The following is a 23619-nucleotide window of genomic DNA, read 5'->3' as shown; positions in this document are numbered from 1 at the left end:
TCCACACACGCACATACATGTATGCACATGCACACACACACATATACACAGGAGGGGGGCCATGTAGAGGCCAGAAGTCAACATCATGTCTCTTCCTCAGTAACTCTCCACCTTATTGTTTTAAGGCAGGGTCTCTCCGTGAACCTGAAGCTCGCTGATTTGGCTTGAGTAGCTAGTCACCAAGCAAACTCCTGGGGCTTCATGGCTCTATCTACCCCCAGGACTAATGTTATTGACAGCTGCTTGCCAAGCTCTATGTGGATGCTAGGAATTCAAACTCAGATTTTCATGCATGCAATGCAAACAGTTTACCATCCTAGCCACCTCCTCAGCCTCCTCAGCCCCTTCCAGTGCACACTTCATCTGAACTGCTTCATTTCCCTACTGACCTTATTTGTAACATGGACAAAGAGTTGAATCACCCATCAATACGCACTGACCCCTGCCCGCTGTCACACTAGTCCAATCTCTTGTGTCGCATGCTAATCCACCTCGGAATGCCTGCAGGAAAGCAAGGTGGGAAACTGCTGGTTCCCTGTTTCTGTGACTTTTTGTCGCTACCTGACAAGAAACAATTTAAAGGAGGAACAATTGATCTGAGTCCACAGTTCCGTGGTGACTAGGATTCGTGCCATGGTCTAGCATGAATTGATAATTTAACTTGTTCCATCCTGCTCTGTCATGAAGTACAGATATGGGACTGTTTCTAGGGATAAGGTGTAACCCATAAATTCCACTCCTGCCCACAAACCTACCTCAGATAGGCCCTCCTCCTAAAGCTTCCCCATCCCCCCAAAATAATACCACCCACTAAAGACTAAGTGTTCAAACACATGAGCCCATGGGAGACGTTTCACATTCAAACCATAGAACACATGAAATGTGTGACCTTAACTCTCAGATTCTTCTCTGAGTTTTCTTGCCTCCTCCCCTCAGGACCTTTGTATGTGCTCTCTTCTCCTACAATACCCTCTTCCACCTTCATCTGACTGGTGACTATTAATCGCTTAGGCCTTAGTTTTCAAACCAAGTCTCCTATGAAGTATCCTTCTTGAGTCAGCTTCCAGCAAGTCTCTGAGCCTCCATATCCAAGAGACAGAGGAGAGTAGTGGAAGACTTGGGTTTAGGCCTAGAGGTGGTTTGTATCTTCTCAGCTTTGCTCCATTACAGACATCACTCACAGGCTGATACCAAAGGGCAAGGGAGGCTTAGGAGCTGTGCCCACCCAGACAAAGAACTAGGCTTGAGGGTTATCCTGGTAAGACAGTCTCAGCACCAGCTATATGTTTCCCTTCTTCCCACAGAGAACCCTAGAGTTTCCATTCCCGCCTCTGTACAACTCTATACTTAAGTGTTTAATTTTTAAAACTGAAGCAGACACTCCCCTCATGTCAATGAGTTCATAAATCATTGTAAGCGTTGGAAATATGAAAACAAGTCAGTGATTACCACCAATTATCTGTCTTGTAGGTCAGATTTAAAAGCATGTACGACATGGCCATAGTATGGACGCTAACTGGAATGTGAAGCCAAATACTGGGGATGGAAGCAGAGGTTAATAATAGGGAGCCAAGCAAGGCCTGAAATACCAGCTCAGCTGTGTTTGATACCTCTTCATAGAGAAGAGAATGCTGGAGTCAATTCAGCTTGGGGACAGCATCCTCCAGAAAACTAAAGTGGCATTCAGGACTCCAGGGAAGTCAGATGAGCAGTGACTAGGTGTCTAGTCACTATCTCTACCTAATGCCTGCCATGAGGCTAGTAGTGTTCAAAATATGTGCTAAACTGGTAGATTCACAAATGAAGGCAGTGAAAGAAAGGGACTGGGAAAGGCAGTGATAGGAGAGGCTCTATCATCAGTGAGGAGAGAAGAGAGAGCCTAGAGCAAGGTCCAGGTCTTTTCTCCCCAGTGAGTCTCACTGTGGTTGTCTGCAGAAACATGGGTGGCAACTTGTTTACAGGAGTATATGCCCCTAAAGGAAATGTCTCTCCCATCCCCCATCAGCCACAAACTGCTTGTAAATCATCAGGGAAGAGTGGAACCATGCGGTCCCATTCCCATTCCCCCACACCCCTACCCACACCTCACTTCCAAAACAGAGTGCTGACAGACCCAGTTTTATGGAAATTTTTGTGCACATTATCACAACTTTTTCTTTTTCAATTTCAAGGATTTAACAGCCATGTCATTGCCAAAAAAAAGTAAGGATTTTTTCCACCTCTCCCTGCTCCTTCTCCCAGCTCTTACATTCTTACATACTTTCTGATGGTCCCGGTGCCTTGAAGTATAGATTCTATCTATCTACTGGGCATGTAATAGTCATTTCTCCTCAACACTTTGGTCAGTCATGTGCCTCTGTATTAACTACTGAACACTGTAGAAAAAAAGGCTTAGCAGACCAAAGCTGATTGCTACACTAATCTGAGTGCATAGACATAGCTATTTAGAAGGCAACTTGACAGACACATTATGCTCATTAATCAAAACAAAGGCAATAGCTTTCCTAATACAGTATGTGCCTCCCAAGACATGGGCCTTTGTCTGGGTTTATAGTACCAGATATGGATTCCCTCCTGTGGATCAAGCATTGCCCAGAGTTTTCTTAATTGTCCTCTATGATCTGGTATCCCCAGTGTGCATCACACATCCTGGAGGTCAGTGAGGGAAATCAGAGGATCTGCTGTCAAGTTTATGAGATTTCCAGGAGCTTGTGCATACAGCCCCATACATTCATTCCCATGGTTACTCTTGATCGCCCTTCAGGGGTCTTCCCCACCATGCTGCTTTCTGAACCACAGTGTGCTTGAATCTAAGGCCCTTGCATTTGAAATCCTACAAGGAAAAGAAAAATCCATGATAGTAGCCCCTGCAAAATTCCATCAGCTTCACCATTTGGACACAGATGGTCATGAATCTTGAAACCATACATTAATAGCTCGCTGCTGGCCACTTTATGAAACAGAGGCCATGTATTTTTAAATGTCAAGACAAGCCTGGGTGTAAAGGCAGCTTGTGGTCCTGTCATCTAGGACACAGATGGCTGGTGAGCACTTAAGAGAAAAGTAGGGTATAGAACTTTGGAGACAGTATGTCTTCAGGAGGCACAGAGCCCTGGCAAGACAGATAGGTGACCTGGGAGCGAGCGGGATGCTCTGTCTCTGGAAAGTAGATGCTTACATCACCTACGCAGATGTAGCTCAGTACCACTGAGGAAAACAGAAAGGCTGCTGCTTGGCAGATTGTCACAGTTCAGGGCTACAGAGAGGGCTCAGCAAATAATAGCATGTTCTGCTCTTGCAAAGAACCAGAGTTCAGTTCCCAACATCCACACAAGGCAATTCAGGTGACTTACAACCATCTAAACCTCCATCTGGGGAGAATTAGACACCTCTGGCCTCTGTGGACACTGTACTTATATATGCACATATCCACACTTCAACATACATACATACATACACTTAATTTTTTAAAAATGTAATCCAAAATAATATTTATCATGGCTGACTTGAATTAATTTAGTTAATAAATTACCCAATTCTTTTTGGTCATTTTGCTTATCTTCCAATGCATTAACGCCTCTAATAATGTCAGAGACTCTCCTCATCTGGTTTCTACTACCTCATCAGTCTCCCAGATAAAGCTCAGAATAGAGTATTGGGTAACATTTGGAACATTAGTGATCACCAGGTTACCCTTCCCTCAGCATAAAACAACTCTCATTGTCTCTCTGAACCAAATAGGGGCGGGCCAACCTTGGATATTACACAAAATCATCCATGAAGACCCATCTCCCATGGATGCTCTCTGCCGCTTCTTCCCTCCTAGCCTGCAGAGGCTAGGGCTGAAAGGGATTCTAGAACCCAAGTTTTCCACTGCAGTGGAGACCTGAGATCCTTGTCTCCAATGTGTATCTCCTCCTCTCAGCTCAGCCTTCACAGTCCCATGGGCTCATTCACAATGGACACTTAATCCAACACTGACCGAATTGCTAAGGCCTTTCCTCTCTATAGATCATTTCCCATATTCCTCCAGTTGGGCCTTGGGTGAATTAGACTGCTAATTATCATCATCTTCATCGTCAACATCATCATCATCTTTGTCATCTGCAGTCACACTGACATTAGAATTACATAGTTTGTAATTTGTGAATTTTTTATTTATTTATTTATTTATTTACTTATTTATTTTTTAGTTGCCCATTCAAAAAAAGTCCTGTAGGCTTAGGTGTTCCAACTATTTGTTCTTGTAGCAAAATCTCTTTTGACCTTTGCAGATTCTCAGGTGAATCAGCTAGTCGTTGACATAATGTATGTAGTGGATAAGAATATTCACTCAGTTCGTTGTCATGCCTGGCACACAGCGCCTGGGAGCTGCTGCCAATGCCAGTGCGCCCTGCTGAATACGACTGTGAGAATTAAACAGCTTTCTATCCCTCACCCTGCTCAGAAAATGAATTTTGTGTTCATTTGTTAGCTTCACAGAGTTAATTATAGAGCTAGTTGAACATGCTAATTTTCTTTGTTGTTGCCCTATATGGATGAAGAGTAAAAATAGCTTCCTCTATAGGATGTAACGAGAGTGTCATTTTAGTAACTCAATATGAGGTCTATTGTTGATATTTGGATAATAGACTCCTTTGTGCTTGTGAACAAGACCGAAAACATTCTCAATTGACCTGCTTTGCTTTCTTACTTTTCTCTTGTCTTACAGAAATTTTTTGATCTGGAAAGAGAGAATGCTTGTGCAACGAAAGAACAAAAGAACCAGACCTTTCCCAAATTAAACCGCAACAAGTACATGGTGACAGACGGGGCTGCTTACATCGGTAGGTGTGGGGGTTGAGAAGCCCCTCCGGGGTCACAGTAGGACAGTAGGGGGAGCTGACACCTTGGAAGCTGTAGCCACTAAGGAGGTTGTGCAGGTAAGAAGCAGAAGACTGGAGCCAAGAGCTCTTCAGCCCCACAGACACTATCTCTACTCCACGGCTAGAGCTCATGGAAGACAGTTTTCCATCTATTCTCTGCAGACATTCTCTGCTGTTTGGCTCATTTTATAAGTGAGGAGGCAAAGGGCTCAGCCGAGGTGAGTTCCAGCATGGAACAAGCACAGTGCTCTTTCGCTCGTCTGCAGTGTTGTGCGACACCCTGTCTTGAGGTTCTGGGGAGTCATCACACTTTCTGGGCTGCAAAGGAATCCACACCATCTCCTTATGACACCTCTGCCACCATTGTGTGGATACCTAATGTGGAACAATTCCCTGAAGTTCAATTCACTGGCTTGTAAAATGGAGCTGGTGTCAGTTTTGACTTCATGGGGTGAAGTTTAAATGAGAGATAATATACACAAAGCACCTGGCCTGCTGACAATGCCCAGTTAATGCTAGCTATTACTATTAAGGCACTAAAGTTCCAGGTGCATACACCATTACATTGGTGGGATTATTCTAAGTCTTCACGGCGAGTGGGAGGCAAGGGTAACTCCTTCACTGGATTTATCACAGAGAGAGCTGACATTGCCTATAAAAAGAAGACGTTCAAACCTGAAGAATCAGGGTGATTATTACATCACAGAGGTGAAGCAGCAGCCTCCGCAGAAAAGAAAAACACATCTGTGGGATGCAGAAATGAATATGGAATCCATCTCAATTATTTCTCTAAGTTCCATGGTTGAATTAAAAAAAGAAATCTTTACTTCATAAAGGAGTAAAGAACTTAGTCCTAACACTGCTGCCAATGGAGAGAAGACTCTAATCCAGGTTTAGAAGTGAGGATATGGGTTGTGAAGAAAGAGGTAACTTGACCACACAGGTGTCCAGCCCAGGCCACAGGGTCACTGCAATCTCAGCCCCAAGATATCAGTCTCTATTTTTTCCTAAGTATGTCATTGCCTTCTTAAAAATAGAGCATTTAGGGTTTTGTTTGTTTGTTTGTTGTTTTTGTTTGTTTTTGATACTTTGGGCTGCAGAGGTGTCTAACGGGTCAGTAGCATTTACTGCTTGCTCTTCGGGAGTTCAGTTCTCAGCACTTTCTGTTGAGAGTTTCACAACCTCCTTTATCTCCAACTCCAGTGGATATGACATCCTCTTCTGGCCTCCATGGGTACTACACTCACATGCGCACACCCATACACAGACACAGATGTACACAATTAAAGATAAAATAAATTTTTTTAAAAGAAGATTTTTGCCAGGCATGTGGTGCACACTTTTTAAACTCAGCATTGAGATGGAGGAGGCAGATGGATCTCTGTGAGTTCAAAGCAAGTGTGGTCTACATAGTGAGTTCCAAAACAGCCAAGGTAATATAGAAAGACTGTCTCAAAAAAAAATTAAATATGTAATTGTGATTGTTTTACATTATAAGCACATTCAAAGGTGATTCAAAATGGGATTGTTTGAATTTCCTCATTTTTCTCAGTTTATGGAAAATAGAATGAAACTAGCTTTTGTTTGTTTGCTTGGTTAGGTTTTGATTTTTTTTTTTTAAAGACAGGGTTTCTCTGAGTAACAAGTCCTGGCTGTCCTCCCTTAAACTCACAAAGATAAACCTGACTTTAGTTTCCAAGTCCTGGGATTAGAGACATGCAACACTACTCCTGGGCTTTTGTTTTGGTTTGGTTTTTTGAGGCAGGGTTTCTTTGTGTTGTCCTCTCTGTCCTGGAACTTGCTCTGTAGGTCAGGCTGACCTCGAACTCACAAAGATGCACCTGTCTTTACTTCCCAAGGCATGCATCATCACACCAGAGCAAGCTCCTTTTTCTTTTTCCTTTTCTTTTTCCTTTTCTTTTTCTTTTTCCTTTTCTTTTTCTTTTTCCTTTTCTTTTTCCTTTTCTTTTTCTCTCTTTCTTTTTTCTTTTTCTTTTTCTTTTCTTTTCTTTTCTTTTCTTTTCTTTTTTTCTTTTTTAAGCAAGTGGCAAAGTGCAGAGAGATGGCTTAGCAGTTTAGAGCACTCAATGTTCTTGCAGAGAAGATCTGGGTTAAATTCCTAGAACCCATGAAGGGACTCACAATATCCACTAATTCCAGTTCTAGGGTATCCATTGTCCTTTTCTGACCTTTGAGGACACCAGGCACATAAATTGCACACATATGTACATGCAGGTGAAACATTCAAAAATATTAAATAAATAAGTAATAAACAACCATAAAAATTTGAAAGCAAGTGAAGAACCACCAAAATTGCTTATGAAAAATAGAAACTTCTAGATAAATTATCTAAAACTTTGGGATGAATCCAGGTGTACTTACTGGCTTAAGACCCCCAAATCAAGATATTTTATTATAGCATTCATTAAAAGTAAGGTGTCATGTGCACATTCAGTGACTCTTTAACCAAAGAAGAAAACAGAACTCAGCCGAGACCACATGGGCTGGCAGTAGATTGTAAACTAATGTTTATTGGTCTTGAAATGACTCACCTGATATACAAACATTTCTTGGACAAATTAATTAAGTGTTTGGGGATCAGAGAAATCTATATTTGAATTATAGCACTGACACAAACTGGGAGACAGTAGCAATCCATGTAATCTCTTGTAAGCCTCAGTCTCTCTATCTGTGAAAGGGGGATAATAGCACCCACTCTTTGATGGTGTGGTGATTAAATGAGATAATATATGAATGGCTCCAAACATTGACTCTGGAGTCTTAGTAAACATAGGATAAGACATTATTAAATAACTTCATTTTATAGACAACAGTTTTAGTAGAACACTGATCTCTAGAAAGAAGCAGAGTTCTAATACAAAAACATTCAAAGCATGTCAAAAAGGAAATTAACTCATTGATAGTGTGGAACCAAGAAAAAAAAATCTCAGGACATGGGAGTATAACTCCCTTAAGTTTGTATGAGATGTGCCGAAGACTCTTCAGAGAGCATGATCTTTCTCATTTTATATTCTACACCAGTGTATCTGAGTTAAGCTTGGAAATTTTGTTTGGAAGGTGTCTGAGCAACTAGACAGCTAAGGAGGGGTGGGGAGGTTAACTGAAGGTGCTCAAAGATGCCTAAGGCTGCCTACCAAGAAGCTGAGCTCTCTGGCACCCTAAGACACACACACATACACACACACACACACACACACACACACACACACGCGCGCGCACACACACACACACACACACACACACACACACACGAGAGAGAGAGAGAGAGAGAGAGAGAGAGAGAGAGAGAGAGAGAGAGAGAGAGAGAGGCGGGGAGAGGGAGGGGGCGGGAGAGGGAGAGGGAACTAAAATAGTCTAAAAAGGTAAAAGATTAAAAAAAATTGTAGCCCAGCTTCAAAAAAAATTATGGAGGCATATGTCACCTTGAAGGTCCGCCAAAATTTGTGTCAACATGATGCTTCCCAGAGCTGTCGTGAAAGAAGCCAACTAAGGCATTTGCAATCCACAAACACCATGCTTTTGGCTCATTCTCTATGGCAGGGCAAAGGCTAGATTTACAGGCTAAGGCCTCAAACTCCTCACCCGCCTCTATCCTCCTTTCTCTTCCCAGGGATGCCCCTTTAGTATTTACCTATATGTGTTTCCTCCAGAAAATTTCATCTGCCAGTGCATAGAGCAGAAATCTCAGTATGGCTGCTGCAATGCCCCAGACCCTGAGCTGAAGTCATTGTTCAGGGTGAAGTGGGCAGAGGATGTCTTTAGGGTCAAAGGTGAAATGCAGCCTATAGACTTAAATTTGGCTTTGAACTTCAGCTCCAATAGTTCTCTGTGAAGCACCATTGGTTAGCCATAAAACATGGGGAAGCTGTAGGGATCTCTGTGAACATTTCCTTTCTCATGGCAAATCCCTCCCATCATACAAAATATTGGACATAAACACAAGTATTATGCTTTGCCCAAAGTAGACAGTTAGTAACTCAAGGCTGGTCTCCCCTCAGACTCCCTTGCAGCTTGACTACAACCCCATATATTCCAGACTTCCAACCTGATTTCAGATCACAAGGTGTCGCTCTCCTTTCCTGGAATCTGGATATCTCTTGTCCTAGTTAAGCTTGAGGGTGTCTCTCATTTACTCAAGGCACAGCTTCTTCTTGACATATTAAGCCAGGGATGGAAATCCTTCTCTCTGGTGCTTGGGTATGAAATCCCAGTGTGCTCTTTCTTACCATCTCTGTTGTAGTGACTCTTTCTGGAACTCCGTGAAGGCAGGAACCTTCATTTTCAGTTTTATATCTACACTCTTAATATCAGGCCCAGTAGACATTGGGTAACTCAGTGAATAGCACAGGAGAATGAAGATCCAATAAATAATTAGCACTGTCCCCTTCCAAGGACAGACCTTGGTTTTGACACCAAAGAGAAATACATGGGAGGTGAGCCATTTCCTGTACCTTTGTTGTACTGGTGTTCTATAGTTATGAAGAGGAACCATGACCAAGGCAAATCTTACAATGGAAAGTATTTAAGTTGGGAGCTTGCTTACAATGTCACAGGCTTACTCTATTATCATCTTGGTGGAAAGTATGGTAGTATGCAGGCAGGCATGGTGCTGGAGAAGTAGCTGAGAACTTTACAACCTGACCCTATGGCAGCAGACAAGCAGACAGAGAAAGACACTGTAGCCTGTTGTGGCCTTTTGAAACCTCAAAGCCCACCCCTAGTGTCTTCATTAGGGTTTCCATTGCTGTGAAGAAACACCATGGCCAAGGCAACTCTCATAAAGAACAACATTTAATTGGGGCCAGCTTACAGGTGCAGAGGTTCAGTACATTATCAAGACATGGAGCATGGTGCTGGAGTAGCTGAGAGTTCTGCATCTTGTTCTGAAAGCAAACAGAAGACTGGCTTCCAGGCCTCTAGGAGGAGGGTCTCATAGCCCAACGCCACAGTGACACACTTCCTCCAACAAAGCTACACCTTTTCCAACAACACCACACCTCCTAATAAGTGCCAGTCCCTGGGCCATACATATTCAAACCACGACATGTAGTAACACCCCACCTCCACCAAGACCACAGCTCCTAAACCTTCCCTGACAGCTATCCAACTGGGGACTAAGCATGCAAATACATGAGCCAATGAGGGCCATTTTTCTTCAAATCGCCCTAGCCTTAGAGATGCATTCAGCACTAATAGCATTGCCATTATCAGCTTCTTCTGAGATGATCCCAACCTCAAAATTCATCTGTGGAAGTCCTGGTCCCTAGTATGAGAGAATGTGATGAAAGAAAATCACTCTCAAGAGAGGTCATTAAGGTGGGCATTAATCTAATGTGGCGCATGTCCTTCAACAACAACAACAACAAAACCACAGAGGAACTGTGTACCCAGGGTGCCCCCTGCCTGCAATTCCAGCTCTCAGAAGCCTGAGTGGGAAGGATTGCTGTGAGGGTGAGGCTATATAGTAACATCTGGCTTCAAAAGAAAGAAAACAAGGAAGGAGGCTGGATAAGGGCACGCATAGAGGAAAGACGGTATGGAGAGACAGGGAGAAAGGGGCCACCCAGAAGGAGACGAAGTTGCAATGCATCCTTTCCATCCTAGTTTGCGTCCCCAATCCCATGATGAACACCATGAGCAAACGAAGTTTGGGGAGGAAAGGGTTTGTTTCAGCTTGCAGATTATGATCCATCAAGAGAAGGCAGGAGCTTGAAAGAGCCACCACAGGCACAACACTGCTTACTGTCTTGATCTCAGAACTCATGGCCAGCTACCTTTCTTATTCAGTCCAGGCCAACTTACACAAGGATGGTGATGCCCACAATGGGCTGGACCCTTCGACCTCAATTAGCAGTCAAGGGAATACCCCATAGACCTGGCGAGAGGCTAATCTGATGGTGATTGTTCTTCCTAGAGGTGTCAACTTGGCAACAAAATGTAGCCATCATATTTCTTGTAGTTCTCAGAAGGAAACAACCTTGCTTTTTGTCTCCAAAGGCATGAGAGAACATTTCTTCCATTTAAACCAACTAGTTTCTGGCACTTTGTGAAGAAAGCTCTGAGAAAAACCAAATCAGCCATCAATCCTGGCCAAACCTCCAGTCCTACCCTGGGGAGATACCTTCCAGTCTCCTTAGGGAATGCTGTAGTCATATCTCTGCCTTCTGCTTTGTCTCAGTGGCGAAGCATCCCTGCATAATAATGTTTATGCATATGGATTCGATGTTGTCTCTTTGAGAAGGTAGTAATTGTTCACAGGATTTTTAAGTGTATTCCTATATATTTAAAATGTTGCTGTATTTAGTGTGTCTTGTGAACATCAATAAGAAATAACATTTACCGGAAAAGAACAGCAGATTTCTTGTTTTGAGTTTCGACTTGAGCGAAGCTGAAGAAAATGCCAAAATAATATGCAAATATTAATCTGCCATATGTGGAGCTTCTAGCAATTTTTTTTCCTCGGGAGCTGTCAACAGGATTCTGCCTCTCTTATTATTTTTGGGTGTTTATTTATTTGTTTGTATATATATATATATATATATATATATATATATATATATATATAATCTGTTCTGTATTTCATTATATTGGGACTTTTCCCAGTAGACTGTACCTTCTCATCATCATTTCTTTATTTGTAGGAAATTTTGACTGGGTAGGGAATGACTTTACCCAGAACGCTGGCACGGGCCTTGTCATCAACCAGGCAGATGTGAGAGACAACAGGAGCATCATTAAGCAACTGAAGGACGTGTTTGAGAGGGACTGGTATTCGCCTTATGCCAAATCCATACAGCCCACCAAACAGCCGAACTGTTCAAGCCTGTCCAAACTCAAGTCTCCCTCCAACCAACCTGCCATTGCCAATGCCACCGGGAGGGAGCCACTGAGTGTATAGCTCACTAACAGACACGCAAGGCTTCAGACCAAATGCAGGAAGGACTAGAGGAAAGACAACAATTTACTACATCTTTTCTTTTATTAAGGAGAAATAAAAAGCACACTTATTTAAAATATTCTCTGAATGACATGTAATATCTAGCTAACAACATCTTAGCACTGTATATTAAATTTAAGACTTTTGTATCTATGAGCTCTGACAGAGAATGTTGTTCTGGCCTAGGAGTTAGTTTTTAATGACTGCAAACACATTTTATGACTTGGTTCTTGTCTCCTGATTCTTACTGGTTTTAGAATCTTTTCTGCTGACCCATCTGCACTGGTTTTAAGAAGAATAACATGAGGTGAGCCCTTTCCTTTAATATTGCTGAATTCTGGAATTAGAGGACGGGGGCGGGGGGGGGGGGGGGAGAGACGATGCAGACAGAACCAAGCATCTGCCCTGACATATCCTCTCTAAGGCCTATCCAGGCAGCTGAGCATAGGCGCCTCCATTTCATGCCAACCTTCAAGACTTCTGAAAAACACTCATTTCTGTCCCCTTGTTCCTTGTCTTCTGATTCCAGGGTTTTGAGGGTATCAGTCTGTCTTCTGACAAACATGTTCTTGTTTTACATCATCCTTGGATTCATCTCAGCATTTGGTTCAAAAAGTGAGAATGTTTTGGGGAAATGATATCAATTCCCCAGAATGTACACAGAATGGAAATCAGTCTTTCACTTTCTCCTTTCAATTACATTTTTTATACACACACACACACACATGCACACACACACACACACATATCCTTTCCTCAAGCTCAAAAAAAAAAAAAAAAATGAAGTGCCCCTGCTAATACCCAGCAAGCCATTAAGTCTGCATTTGAAGAACAAAGCAGTTTCACATTTCTGTTTGGTTAACAGTATTATAAAGGAAAGGTCTATGCGTCGGTGGATTTTAATTTATTTAGAATTATTATGCTGTTAAGAGTATGCCAGCAAATGTTTATAATAGAGCTATTTAATATACCTTCTGCTATTTAATATACCAAATGCTTTTCAGACAAATGCAATTTAAATACTGTGCTTAACATATTTTACTAAGAAACAGAAATATTGGATTATTGTTCTATAATGTCATTGTGTGTTGTTTTATATCTATATAATATATAATCCTGTATTAAAAAAGACTGTTGCTACACGAGAGGGGTGTGACCTCTTCAGGGCCAGAGCAAGTAAGTGGTCAAGATGCCTATGCCCAGTGTGGCTCCTGACTCTGTGCTCAGAACAGAGCCCTCTTTGGCCTCCGTTTTCTATTGTTAATGTAGACAATAATACTCACCTACCTCGCAAGGATGCTGTCATGGTAGGCGATATTTATAAGTTGTTTTTGAAATCAAAAGAACCTATATAAATGCTAAGCATTAACATTGCATAATCTTTTTCTTGAAATAATCTCTGTGGTATCCTGGTAGCACCGATACCAGGCACTCTCCTGAAGAATCCAGAGGGCAAAATAAAGCACCATCTATTTGCAAACACGGGTGATACGAATGGGGGCCAGGGGTGGAGAAGGTTGGTCAGAGTGACCATCTGAATGGTAGGTATTTGAATGGAACATGCAGCCTGGTCACGGTGACATAAATAATAACACATAACTAGATGCTGCGTTGCAAATGGTCCATTAGCACCAGTGTATACATGTGTTTTTAGAACAAGGATGAGCAATCTCATTTAAACTTGAGAGACTTGGTTTTAATGATGTCAAAAAGGGTTCCCTACTCAAAGGTTCACTGACACAGAATGGCTGTTCACAGTCCTACTGATCACCCCCCTGTTCTTTTCCTGCCAAGGACACCTGTCACCTCACTGGGTGTTTAAAACCAGTCAAGAGAGCTGGGACAGTATCCAGGCATGGCGATGCATGCCATTAATATCAGTTCGCTGGGGGTGGGGTGGGGGTGGGGCAGAGGCAGGAAGATCTTTGTGGGATAGAGGTTACATAGAGAGTTCTAGGACAGCCAAGGCTACATAGAGAGAGACCCTGTTTCAAAACAAACAAACAAACAAAAAATAACAAAGAAAGAAAAAGAGAGAGAGACAGAGATAAAGAGAGGGGACAGAGACAGAGCACCCCATGAGAAAGCTATGATTTAAGGGTATCAAGTTTTATGGGCCGATTTGAAGACTTTCAGTGATACTTTTCATTAATAATGGCCAGCCCACAAGACTCTTAAGTATTTACCATATACTCCATCCTTGAATTGGATGTCATCCTGGCAGGTGTCCGAAAATAGCTTTGGGGATAATTTTCAAAGGAAGGAAGGAGGCAATGGTTCAAGGTGGAGACATACTAGCCTGTTCACTCTTGGTCAGACAAAGGGAACCTGGGTTGATTCAAAGGGAAACTTCAAAGGTTGTCTCCCTTTGGGCTCCCTCCATTGTCGCCCAGATTCCTTGTCAATAGTCTCATGAGGCAAACAAAGGTTTGGGGACATGGGCCCTCTCCCTGTTGCTGCCTTGGGTATTGTGCAATAGGAAAAGAGATCATTGTCACTTATGAAATGACTGGCAGGTCACTTATTCCCAAACCTACCATCATGGCAGCCCTGTGCATGTATTACAGGCATCTGCCACACACCAGGAGCCCTGCCTGACCTGGTAACCCTTGTCTGTGCCATCACAGCTAAGCACATCACCCCACCATGCAACACTCTCCTTCTGCAGCACCCAGAGAAATGATCCCTGTGCAGAGTGCCCAGTGTCATCTGTCCCCTGAGAGAATGTCTAATTCAGGAGACTGTTCTCTTTCAGCAGGATGCTGTCCTACAAAGGGGACATTTATCTTTTAGACTTTAAGTCTCTGCAAGATAAATAACTAACTTCCATTCTTCCCCTTCCAAATAACTTAGGATCTATTTCTCAAGAACAGAAAACAAAAAACACTCCAAGACTACTTGTAATTTGGAGATATACCCTGATGGAAAATATGAAGAAGGTGACTTCGGTCCTACATTTTTTCTCCATGAATATTCTGGGGTCTGTTCTTCAAAGGAATGGAGACCAAACACAGTTTGAGATACATTTTAGATTCCTCCATTACTAACAATAACTTAGTGCCTTATTTATTCTCAAATGTTGGTTTTCAAAATTCAACAGTGACCCACCATATGGGCCATATCTGCTCACTTTGGAGTCAGTATGGCCTCAGACAGACCAACTGGTTGAAAGCAAACATGTGGAACCCACAGTTTCTATGCATCCTGCAGTTTTCCCAAGACACATAAAATGTATATAGCATCCTCACCAGTCACTGGCACACACTCTCCTATGCTTGTCCTGGTGACTTCCACTACACTGTCACTGGCTACTCATATATGAAGTCACAGAGCTAGCAGGCCATGGGAAAGGAAGGGGAACATGGAACCACACTCTGCAAATACTATACTTTCTGAGCCTGAAAATGACAGAAACAAGATACACTGCAAATACCTCCCCCAGCCCAACCCACCCCCCATTTGTGCTGACTTTAAGGAGTGTGTAAGAAATGCTGCCAAGGTCCTGTGGAACCTAAGGTGAAAATTGATGTCTTTGAGTCTCGCAGGCTCAGCAAGAGAAATGAAAGATGTGTGAAGCTTCTGCTTCTGTGTTGCTCGGGGCACTGTTCCCTTGGAATCTGCTCTGCTTGATCTGAGACTCTGACGCCATTCTTAGTCGGATTGGTTGGATCACATTCTGTTGATTGATCTTACTCTTTGAAAAAGGTGTTTTATTAACGCATGGTTACTGGCTTGTCAGAAGCATCTCATTGAACCTGGGATGGGTAGAGAGGCTCGTATCCCACTGTAGCTCTTCTCAAGTGACTTGGATTCGTTCATCCTGAGATTCCTGTTTGGTTATAGAAATTTGTGGAACTAAGTTCCAGGGGAAGAAAATTAAAAACAAAAACAAAAACAACAAGACAGTGAGAATTTCTTGGTAGAATCAGATCCAGGCTCCATCTGTCTCAGGAATGCTATCCTTTTGAAATTTATATTTCTCGCCTAAATGCATGACTTTTGTAAGGGTTTCTCTCTCCAAATTCTATTCTATTATTTTTAAATTATTTTTAATTCCATTAAATTAAAACTTAAATACCATTATAATTAAATTAATTCCAATACTTTAAATTATTTAAAAGTTCCATACATTTTAAATTTAAATATTTTAAATATTATTTCATATTTTCATGTGAAACTGTGTCCTTCCCCTGCATAGAGCAGTCAGCTCCTGTAATGTAAACACTTTGTTGTTATTATTCAAACTCCATCCTATCAACAGCCCTGGATAATGGGTGAATTTTCTCCTTTGCCTTTGTATTCCCAATGAATTGCTGTACCCTATTATAAGAATTATATTAGATATATTATAATTTATATTAGATATATTAGATAAATTATTCTGTAGCCCATGCTTTCAACTGCCTTCCTTGTCCCCTTATAGTTTGTTTTAGTTAGGATTTTACTGCTGTGAACAGACACCATGACCAATTCAAGTCTTATAAAAGACAACATTTAAAGCCGGGCATGGTGGCTCATGCCTTTAATCCCAGCACCTGGGAGGCAGAGGCAGGTGGATTTCTGAGTTTGAGGCCAGCCTGGTCTACAAAGTGAGTTCCAGGATAGCCAGGGCTACACAGAGAAACCCTGTCTCGAGAAACAAAAAACAAAAACAAACACAAACAAACAAACAAACAAAAAAAGATAACATTTAATTGGAGCTGGCTTATAGGCTCAGAGGTTCAGTCCAGTCAAGGTAGGGACATGGCAGCATCCAGGCAGGCATGGTGCAAGAGAAGCTGAGAGTTCTACATCTTCATCTGAAGGCTGCTAGTGGAAAACTGACTTCCAAGCAGCTAGGGTGAGTGTCATGTGCCCAGTAACACACCTACTCCAACAAGGCCATACCTCCTAGTAGAGCCACTCCCTGGGCCAAGCATATACATACCATCACATAGCTAATTAACCAGAGAGCTGCCTGTCATTTCTGACCTAAATGAAATAAGGAAGGCTATCCCCAACTCTTAGCCTACTTTTTCCATTTGAGAGAATCCCCACCTTTGGATGAACTAGAAGGCACTGCTTTTTATGGTAACTAGATGGGTATTCTAAAGCAGTTTCTTGAAACTGTGAAATTGAGTCTTCTTACTTTTGATCCACAGGCAGTTTTATACTGGGATTATAAAAGTCCACTGGTCAGTTGGCTTCAGTTGGAAATCTAACAAAGAGAAATGTGATACTTAGCTGTGTGAATTAAGTGCATACCTAGGATCCCAGAACTTAAGTGGTGAGGAGTCAGTTCTATGACATCTTTATCCACATAGCAACCACAAGACCAACCTGGACTACATGAGACCCTGTCTGACAAAATGGCTGTGGGTAAAGACATGCACCACCAAACTGAACAAACTGAGTTCAATCCCCAGGACCTGCGGGATGGAAGGAAAAACTGACTCCGCAAACTGTTCTCTGACTCTCACAAATGTGCCTTGGCACACACACTCATGTGTGATAAACACACACACACACATGTATACACTAAATGAATAAATAATAAGCATTTAAAATAAATACAGAAAAGGTAAGAAATGTAAGATGTAATAAATTCTTCTGCATTTTCTTTTGTTATATGCAACTACTGACTTAATTCTGTTTCAAGGGACATTTGTGTTTCGAATACACCCTTATATAAACTTATATTTGGGGATATCAATCTTCAGACAATTAACTAAATTGGCTAATAAAAGGCTGAAGGGGGGGCTTTACAGTGATCAATTCTTTTATGTAACCAAACACTAAGGCTTTCTTTTTCAAGCATAAGTATTATAAATCTTTGTCATACTGTGAAGCTAGCCATTTCTTTTTCCCTCAGCTTGATCTTAGAAGGCAGGTACTGCTTTAGGCAGTGAATGAGGGAGCTACAGTTGACCCTATGGAGCTTGGACCACTGTGGAGTGCTTCACCCAACAAACATCCTTGTAATACTGACGTCATCCTTGTAATACTGACGTCAGGGTGTATAGACTTTGAGAAAACAAACAAACAAACAAATGCTGTTTGATGAAGAGATGTCATGTAGACCATGTCCTGGACTTAGAGCTGGTCCAGCTGTCTATGATATTCATCCATTGCCCTATCTCAGATTTGTGCCTAAAATCTATAGTAAATACACCGTGTCTTCTCTGCAAAGTCCCTTTGGTGTTGGGCTCTGTTTGTAAAGCCGAGGACCAAAGCCAAGTCCTTGAGGATGCTAGCAAGTGCTTTCCCGCTGAACTACACCCCAGCCCCACCCAACTCCATCCGGAGTCTGAAGTCTAGAACTTATAGTGAAAGATGTTTAAGCCAGCAAACTATCATATCATGAACCCCCTTTCCAATTTGCCATGCAGGGGCTGAGGAAGTGATCCTATTCAAACAACTCAAAGCACGTAGTACAAAGCCTTGCTAGGGGCCCACATGGAATGAATTGCTGATTTACTCTAGCAATTTGGACTTATGGCAGGACTTACCTCTGAGGGAAGGTATTCGCACATGCATAAGGTGAGCACCCTCGTAGGAAGAAGTCTGAGGCATACTTTCTTCAAAGTTGTCACTTGAGGTTTTAGCAGATACTTAGTAAAGTGAACTTTCTGAATCTTCAAGTCAGTAATTGTATTTGATCAGCTGTGTCTCGGTCCTATAGCTTCATGGTTTTTAAAAATCATGATAATATAATTCTATGGAAATGTATGCAACTAAGTCATAGCAAGGTAAAGATTACTTATAATTAATTTTTATTTCCTCTGATAGGAATATTAGTAAAGGGGGATGTTGTTTTGCAAAATAGATAACTGGCATTCGAAACTACTCCTCTGGGCCATAGATCTACTGAAAACAGTTCAATTATCAACTCTACCTTCCTCTACTGCCCCCCCCCCGCCACTGCCATAGGTAGAAAATCCTAAAGCACAACAGAAATACTGAGCAGACAGACAAGCATGGTTTCTAATCGAGAAGTTCTTGTGTGGGTTCACAAACCATCTTGGGAGCAGTGACCTCAATTTCCAGGATTAAACCTACTGAAATTGCATCTGAATTTCCAACTTAAATAAAGATGGATGTTTTAAAAAGACAACTCAGAACATCTAATTTAACAACATCCGTGTGACTAATGCCTTCCCCTACACCTCTATCTTCTTTCACTTTTATTTCTTTATCAAATGCATATATGACAGGCAGCATCCAAACCCCACACTGAGAGCAAAGGTCAGAATCAACACTGTATTGGAGAGAGGACTTCGTGCCACTGGGAAACAAAGGTATTCAGTTCCCAGCAGTAAAGCTTTCTGTTACTTCTTACACTCCAAGCCAGGATGTAAGTTTGCCCCAGTGATCAGGCCAACCTCCATGCAGGGAAGCTCATTCTCCCCACACCCACCACAGCTGCTCACCTTACTTCCAAGGACAGATTGACAGATTGGGCAAAGAGAAGCCCAGAGAAAAGATGATGCAGCCAGAAGTGGATGGCCTTACCATGTGAGTCTCAGTATGAGAGATAGAAAGTAAGCAAGGAGCAGTAAGATATACCCAGGGCAGGCCTCCCTCTCTGTGTGGCCAGCCATCTTTAAGCAGAAAAGACAGTTGTGTTCACAGTGACAGCCAGCATCCTCTCTGAGTCACCATTACTGCTCTTTATTGCTGAAGAAATGGCTGAGTCTTACCAAGGACTTTAAACTTTGTGGGCACTGGGTTGTTTTCCTATCTTCCTTACTTTCATATGTATTGGTATAAATAAACTCATATTAACTGGCATATCTTAACTACCTGTTTATTCTTTGTGGTCCAGAGATTTCTGACTTACAATGGAATGAAGTGAAAGCCATCCCTTCTTAATTTCTGTTTTTTCCCCCTTTCTTTTTTTGTTTTGTGTGGTTGGTTAACTGGGGATAGAAGGGGCTAGCTTAGTGCTCATTATAAAACACAAGCTGATCTCAAAGACAGGATAATCTTCCTGCCTCAGCCTCCCAATTGTGGGAGGGAATTACAGTTGTTTGCTACAGTTGTTTATGGGGACAAGCCCCATAAACAACTTGAAAGTAAAGGAAGAAAAAGAAGTAACAGTGAAATTTGACCTCTTAGTCATGGATTCCTGTCCAATTGTCTTTGTGATGAACCATGCTATCTGCCCCTAAGTATTAAATACCAAATCAATAGTTAACAAAAATTGCTAGACTCATAAAGATGAATTAGAGGCACAGAGCACAGATATCATGAACACAGACAATAACTACATGAAAGAAGTTGTTGGACTAAAACTCAGGAGGCAGATGCTACCTCTTCTGTATGGATATGTGTGAGTTCAAGGTCATCACAGTCTACAAAGTGAGTTCCAGGCTACAAAGTTAGCTCCTATCTCAAAACGAAGAAAAAAGAAAGAAAGAAAGAGAGAGAGAGAGAGAGAGAGAGAGAGAGAGAGAGAGAGAGAGAGAGAAAGAAAGAAAGAAAGAAAGAAAGAAAGAAAGAAAGAAAGAAAGAAAGAAAGAAAGAAAGAAAGAAAGAAAGAAAGAAAGAAAGGGAGAGAAAAGAAAAGAAAAAAGAAAAGGAAAGGAAAGGAAAGGAAAGGAAAGGAAAGGAAAGGAAAGGAAAGGAAAGGAAAGGAAAGGAAAGGAAAGGAAAGGAAAGGAAAGGAAAGGAAAGGAAAGGAAGAACTTGTTGGGATGGAAGAGAAAATGGAAGTCTTAAAGTATCAACCATTATTTTTCTCATGAGAGCAATGAAGAACAAAACACACACTGAGTTAAATAGAGGCAGATGTGTGGCAAATTTAGAAAATGTTTTTAAGTATAAATTCTAATGACTAAATAAATGCATAAGATGCTAATTATATGCTAAATATTTGATATAAGTAAATAGTTTACAAGACTTTTTAGGAGACAGAAGAGAAAGCAGGTTTTAGAAACCAGGCCAAAAAAAAAAAAAAAAAAAAGTGGGCTTGGAGGTGACTTGGGAGAGAGGAAGAAGTCTTGGCGGGAACATGACCCATGGAGTCTGGCTTTGTTCCAGCTCAGTGTGAGCAGAGGTTGGTAAGATCAGAAGGCCCAGAGTTAAGTTTGCCTCCCTAGTGAGTGAGCACACACTTAGAAGTGAAGGACAGTTACAAGCTACTGACTTATTCTTCTTTTTGTCTGTTAGTATACAATGACCAAGACAGCTTATATAGGAAAGTATTTAATTTGGGAGAGTCATGATTTCTGAGGATTAGAGTCCATGATCATCATGGCAGTGAACATGGCAGGCAGCTACAGTGCTGGAGCAGTAGTTAAGAGTTTACATCTGATCTGCAAAGCACAGGGTAGAAAGAGAGAGGCAGCTAACTGGGAATTGTATAAGCTTTTGAAATGTCAAAGCCTACCCCCCAGTGACAAACCTACCTTAATAAGACCACACTTTCTAATCCTTCCCAAACAGCTCCACTAGCTAGGGACTAAGCATTCAAACATGAGCCATGGGAGGGCCATTCTCATTCAAACCACCATACTTGTCATGTATCCTCAATAACCTGTGAGAGGTTGGACCAATCAATGGAAAGAGGTAAAGACAGAATTAAAGCTTTCTCAAGAAGAAATCCCACTGTGGGTCAGATTCATCCCTACCTGAATCCCATCCCATCAGTAAGACAGGCTGCCCTCTGGCTTTCACTCTTGCCTAGCATCCCATACAATCTCTATCAATACATTTCAATAATCATATGTATGTGTATGAATGTAAGTGTATGTACGTGGATATGTAGTATGTGTGTGTGCAATGTGTGTGGTGTGTGTAGTGTGTGTGTGTGGTGTATGTACCTTATAGTGTGTGTTTAGCATGTGTGTAGTGTATGCACATGGGTAGCGTATGTATAGTGTATGTGTATTGTATGTTTGTATATATAGTATAGGTTTATATTTAGTGTATGTGTGTGTTTTATTCTTATGGTAGAGCACTGATACAGATGGCTATAAGTAGCCTCACAATCTTAATCACCAAAAATCACATAAGATATTTTTCCCTCAATAGTGAACATTTACTGTGAGTCAGCAAGGGTTCTCTATTCATCAGGTCAAAATAGACCCTAACCAACAGGAAGGAGGTTGCTAGATAGAGCTGATATGCAAGCAAATTCTCTAGCCAGGAAGCAACATGAATCACTGTTGCCGAAAATACAAGGATCTCACCCAGATCGATACCAAGAAATATCATCCTCCTAACATTTCTAAAGCGGTGGAGAATCCATGGCATTCACTGAGTACTCTGACTAACTCACACTGTCAATGACAAATCGCAGACTGATTCAGTCTTTCAAGGCAAATGGGGACAGACAGGAACGTTTACAGTCCCTATTAGAAAAACAGATTTATTCTGACGAATGATTCCAGGGATCCCTGACTGAGGGTCTGCATCAGGTGATGACCCTCTTGCTGGCAGAGTCCCAAGACAGCATAGGTGTTGTTTGGTCCAGATAGCAAGCATGGATCGTTATTTTCCTAAGGATGATTAAGAATACAATTCTGGAATGAAGAATAAACTGTGGGTCGGCATGATGATAATGAACTAAACCTCTGACAGTATAGGCCAGCCCCAATTAAATGTTGTCTCTTATAAGAGTTGCCTTGGTCATGTGTATCTTCACAGCAATAAAATCCAAACTAAGACTCTGCTAAATGGTTAAAAGAACAGTGTAATAGGCTGGGCGTGGTGGCGCACGCCTTTAATCCCAGCACTTGGGAGGCAGAGGCAGGCGGATTTCTGAGTTCAAGGCCAGCTTGGTCTACAAAGTGAGTTCCAGGACAGCCAGGGCTATACAGAGAAACCCTGTAATATTCATGACATCAAATATTTACTTGTCATGTATCCTGTCATGTTGTGAAATGAGAACATGTGATGGATAGAATAGTCTCTTCTACAGACCAGAACTCTTAGGGAAAAAAGTAAAATAAAATATTGAGTTAAAAATTTTAATACTGAGCCGGGCGTGGTGGCACACGCCTTTAATCCCAGCACTCGGGAGGCAGGGGCAGGCAGATTTCTGAGTTTGAGGCCAGCCTGGTCTACAGAGTAAGTTCCAGGACAGCCAGGACTACACAGAGAAACCCTGTCTCGAAAAACAAAAAACAAAAAACAACAACAACAAAAAATTTAATACTTTGCCATGTTTGGTGGTGGTGGCCTTTAACCCTGGTGCTTTGGAGGGAGAAGAAGGTGGATGGATCTATGTGAGTTTGACATCAGCTTGGTCTACACAGTGAGTTTCAGGATGGCCAAGGCTACATAGTAAGTAAGATCCTATCTCAAAAAAAGAAAAAAAGAAGAAGGAAAAAAGGAAGGAAGGGAGGGAGGGAGGGAGGGAGGGAGGGAGGGAGGGAGGAAGGAAGGAAGGAAGGAAGGAAGGAAGGAAGGAAGGAAGGAAGGAAGGAAGGAAGGAAGGAAGGAAGGAAGGAAGGAAGGAGACCCAACTACATGTAGTGGTTTGAATCTTGAGTGTCCCCAACTGGCTCACATCTCCAGTGATTATCTCCTGACTGGTGCTGTTTTGAAAGACTGGAACCTTTAGGAGGTAGGACCAATCTGGAGGAAAAAAGTCACAGGGTGGGCTCTTGACAGTTATAATGTATCATGTTTCTGCCTAGAGCTCCCTGCTCCCTGGTCTGCTGGGGTGTGACTAGTTAGCCATGGCTCAGTACTCCTGCTGCCATGGTGATATTCTGCATTGTCAGCTGTGATAGGCTGCAACCTTCAGAAACCATGGGCTAAAGTCAGTCTTCCTTCCTGTCAGGAGCTTCTGTGGGTATTTTGTCACAG

At 41.9% G+C, this 23619-nt stretch overlaps 1 protein-coding gene across 5 annotated transcripts in view; it reads left to right on the top strand.

Annotated features, from left to right (window-relative positions):
* Window positions 1-12131, top strand: part of Pld5 (phospholipase D family member 5) — a 353497-nt gene extending 341366 nt beyond the window's left edge. For all 5 annotated transcript variants that reach the window (XM_021158929.3, XM_021158940.3, XM_029483515.2 and 2 more), the window contains 2 exons: window positions 4712-4826; window positions 11528-12131. In XM_021158929.3, the coding sequence (XP_021014588.1) occupies window positions 4712-4826; window positions 11528-11784 (372 nt within the window). In that variant the 3' untranslated portion in view covers window positions 11785-12131. The remainder of the gene's footprint in view (window positions 1-4711; window positions 4827-11527) is intronic.
* The last annotated feature ends 11488 nt before the right edge of the window (window positions 12132-23619 follow it).

This window comes from Mus caroli, unplaced genomic scaffold (genome assembly GCF_978045245.1).
Source record: "Mus caroli unplaced genomic scaffold, Mus_caroli_1 scaffold_1, whole genome shotgun sequence".
Classification (NCBI taxonomy): domain Eukaryota; kingdom Metazoa; phylum Chordata; class Mammalia; order Rodentia; family Muridae; genus Mus; species Mus caroli.
This window is presented reverse-complemented; position numbering and strand designations above follow the sequence as displayed.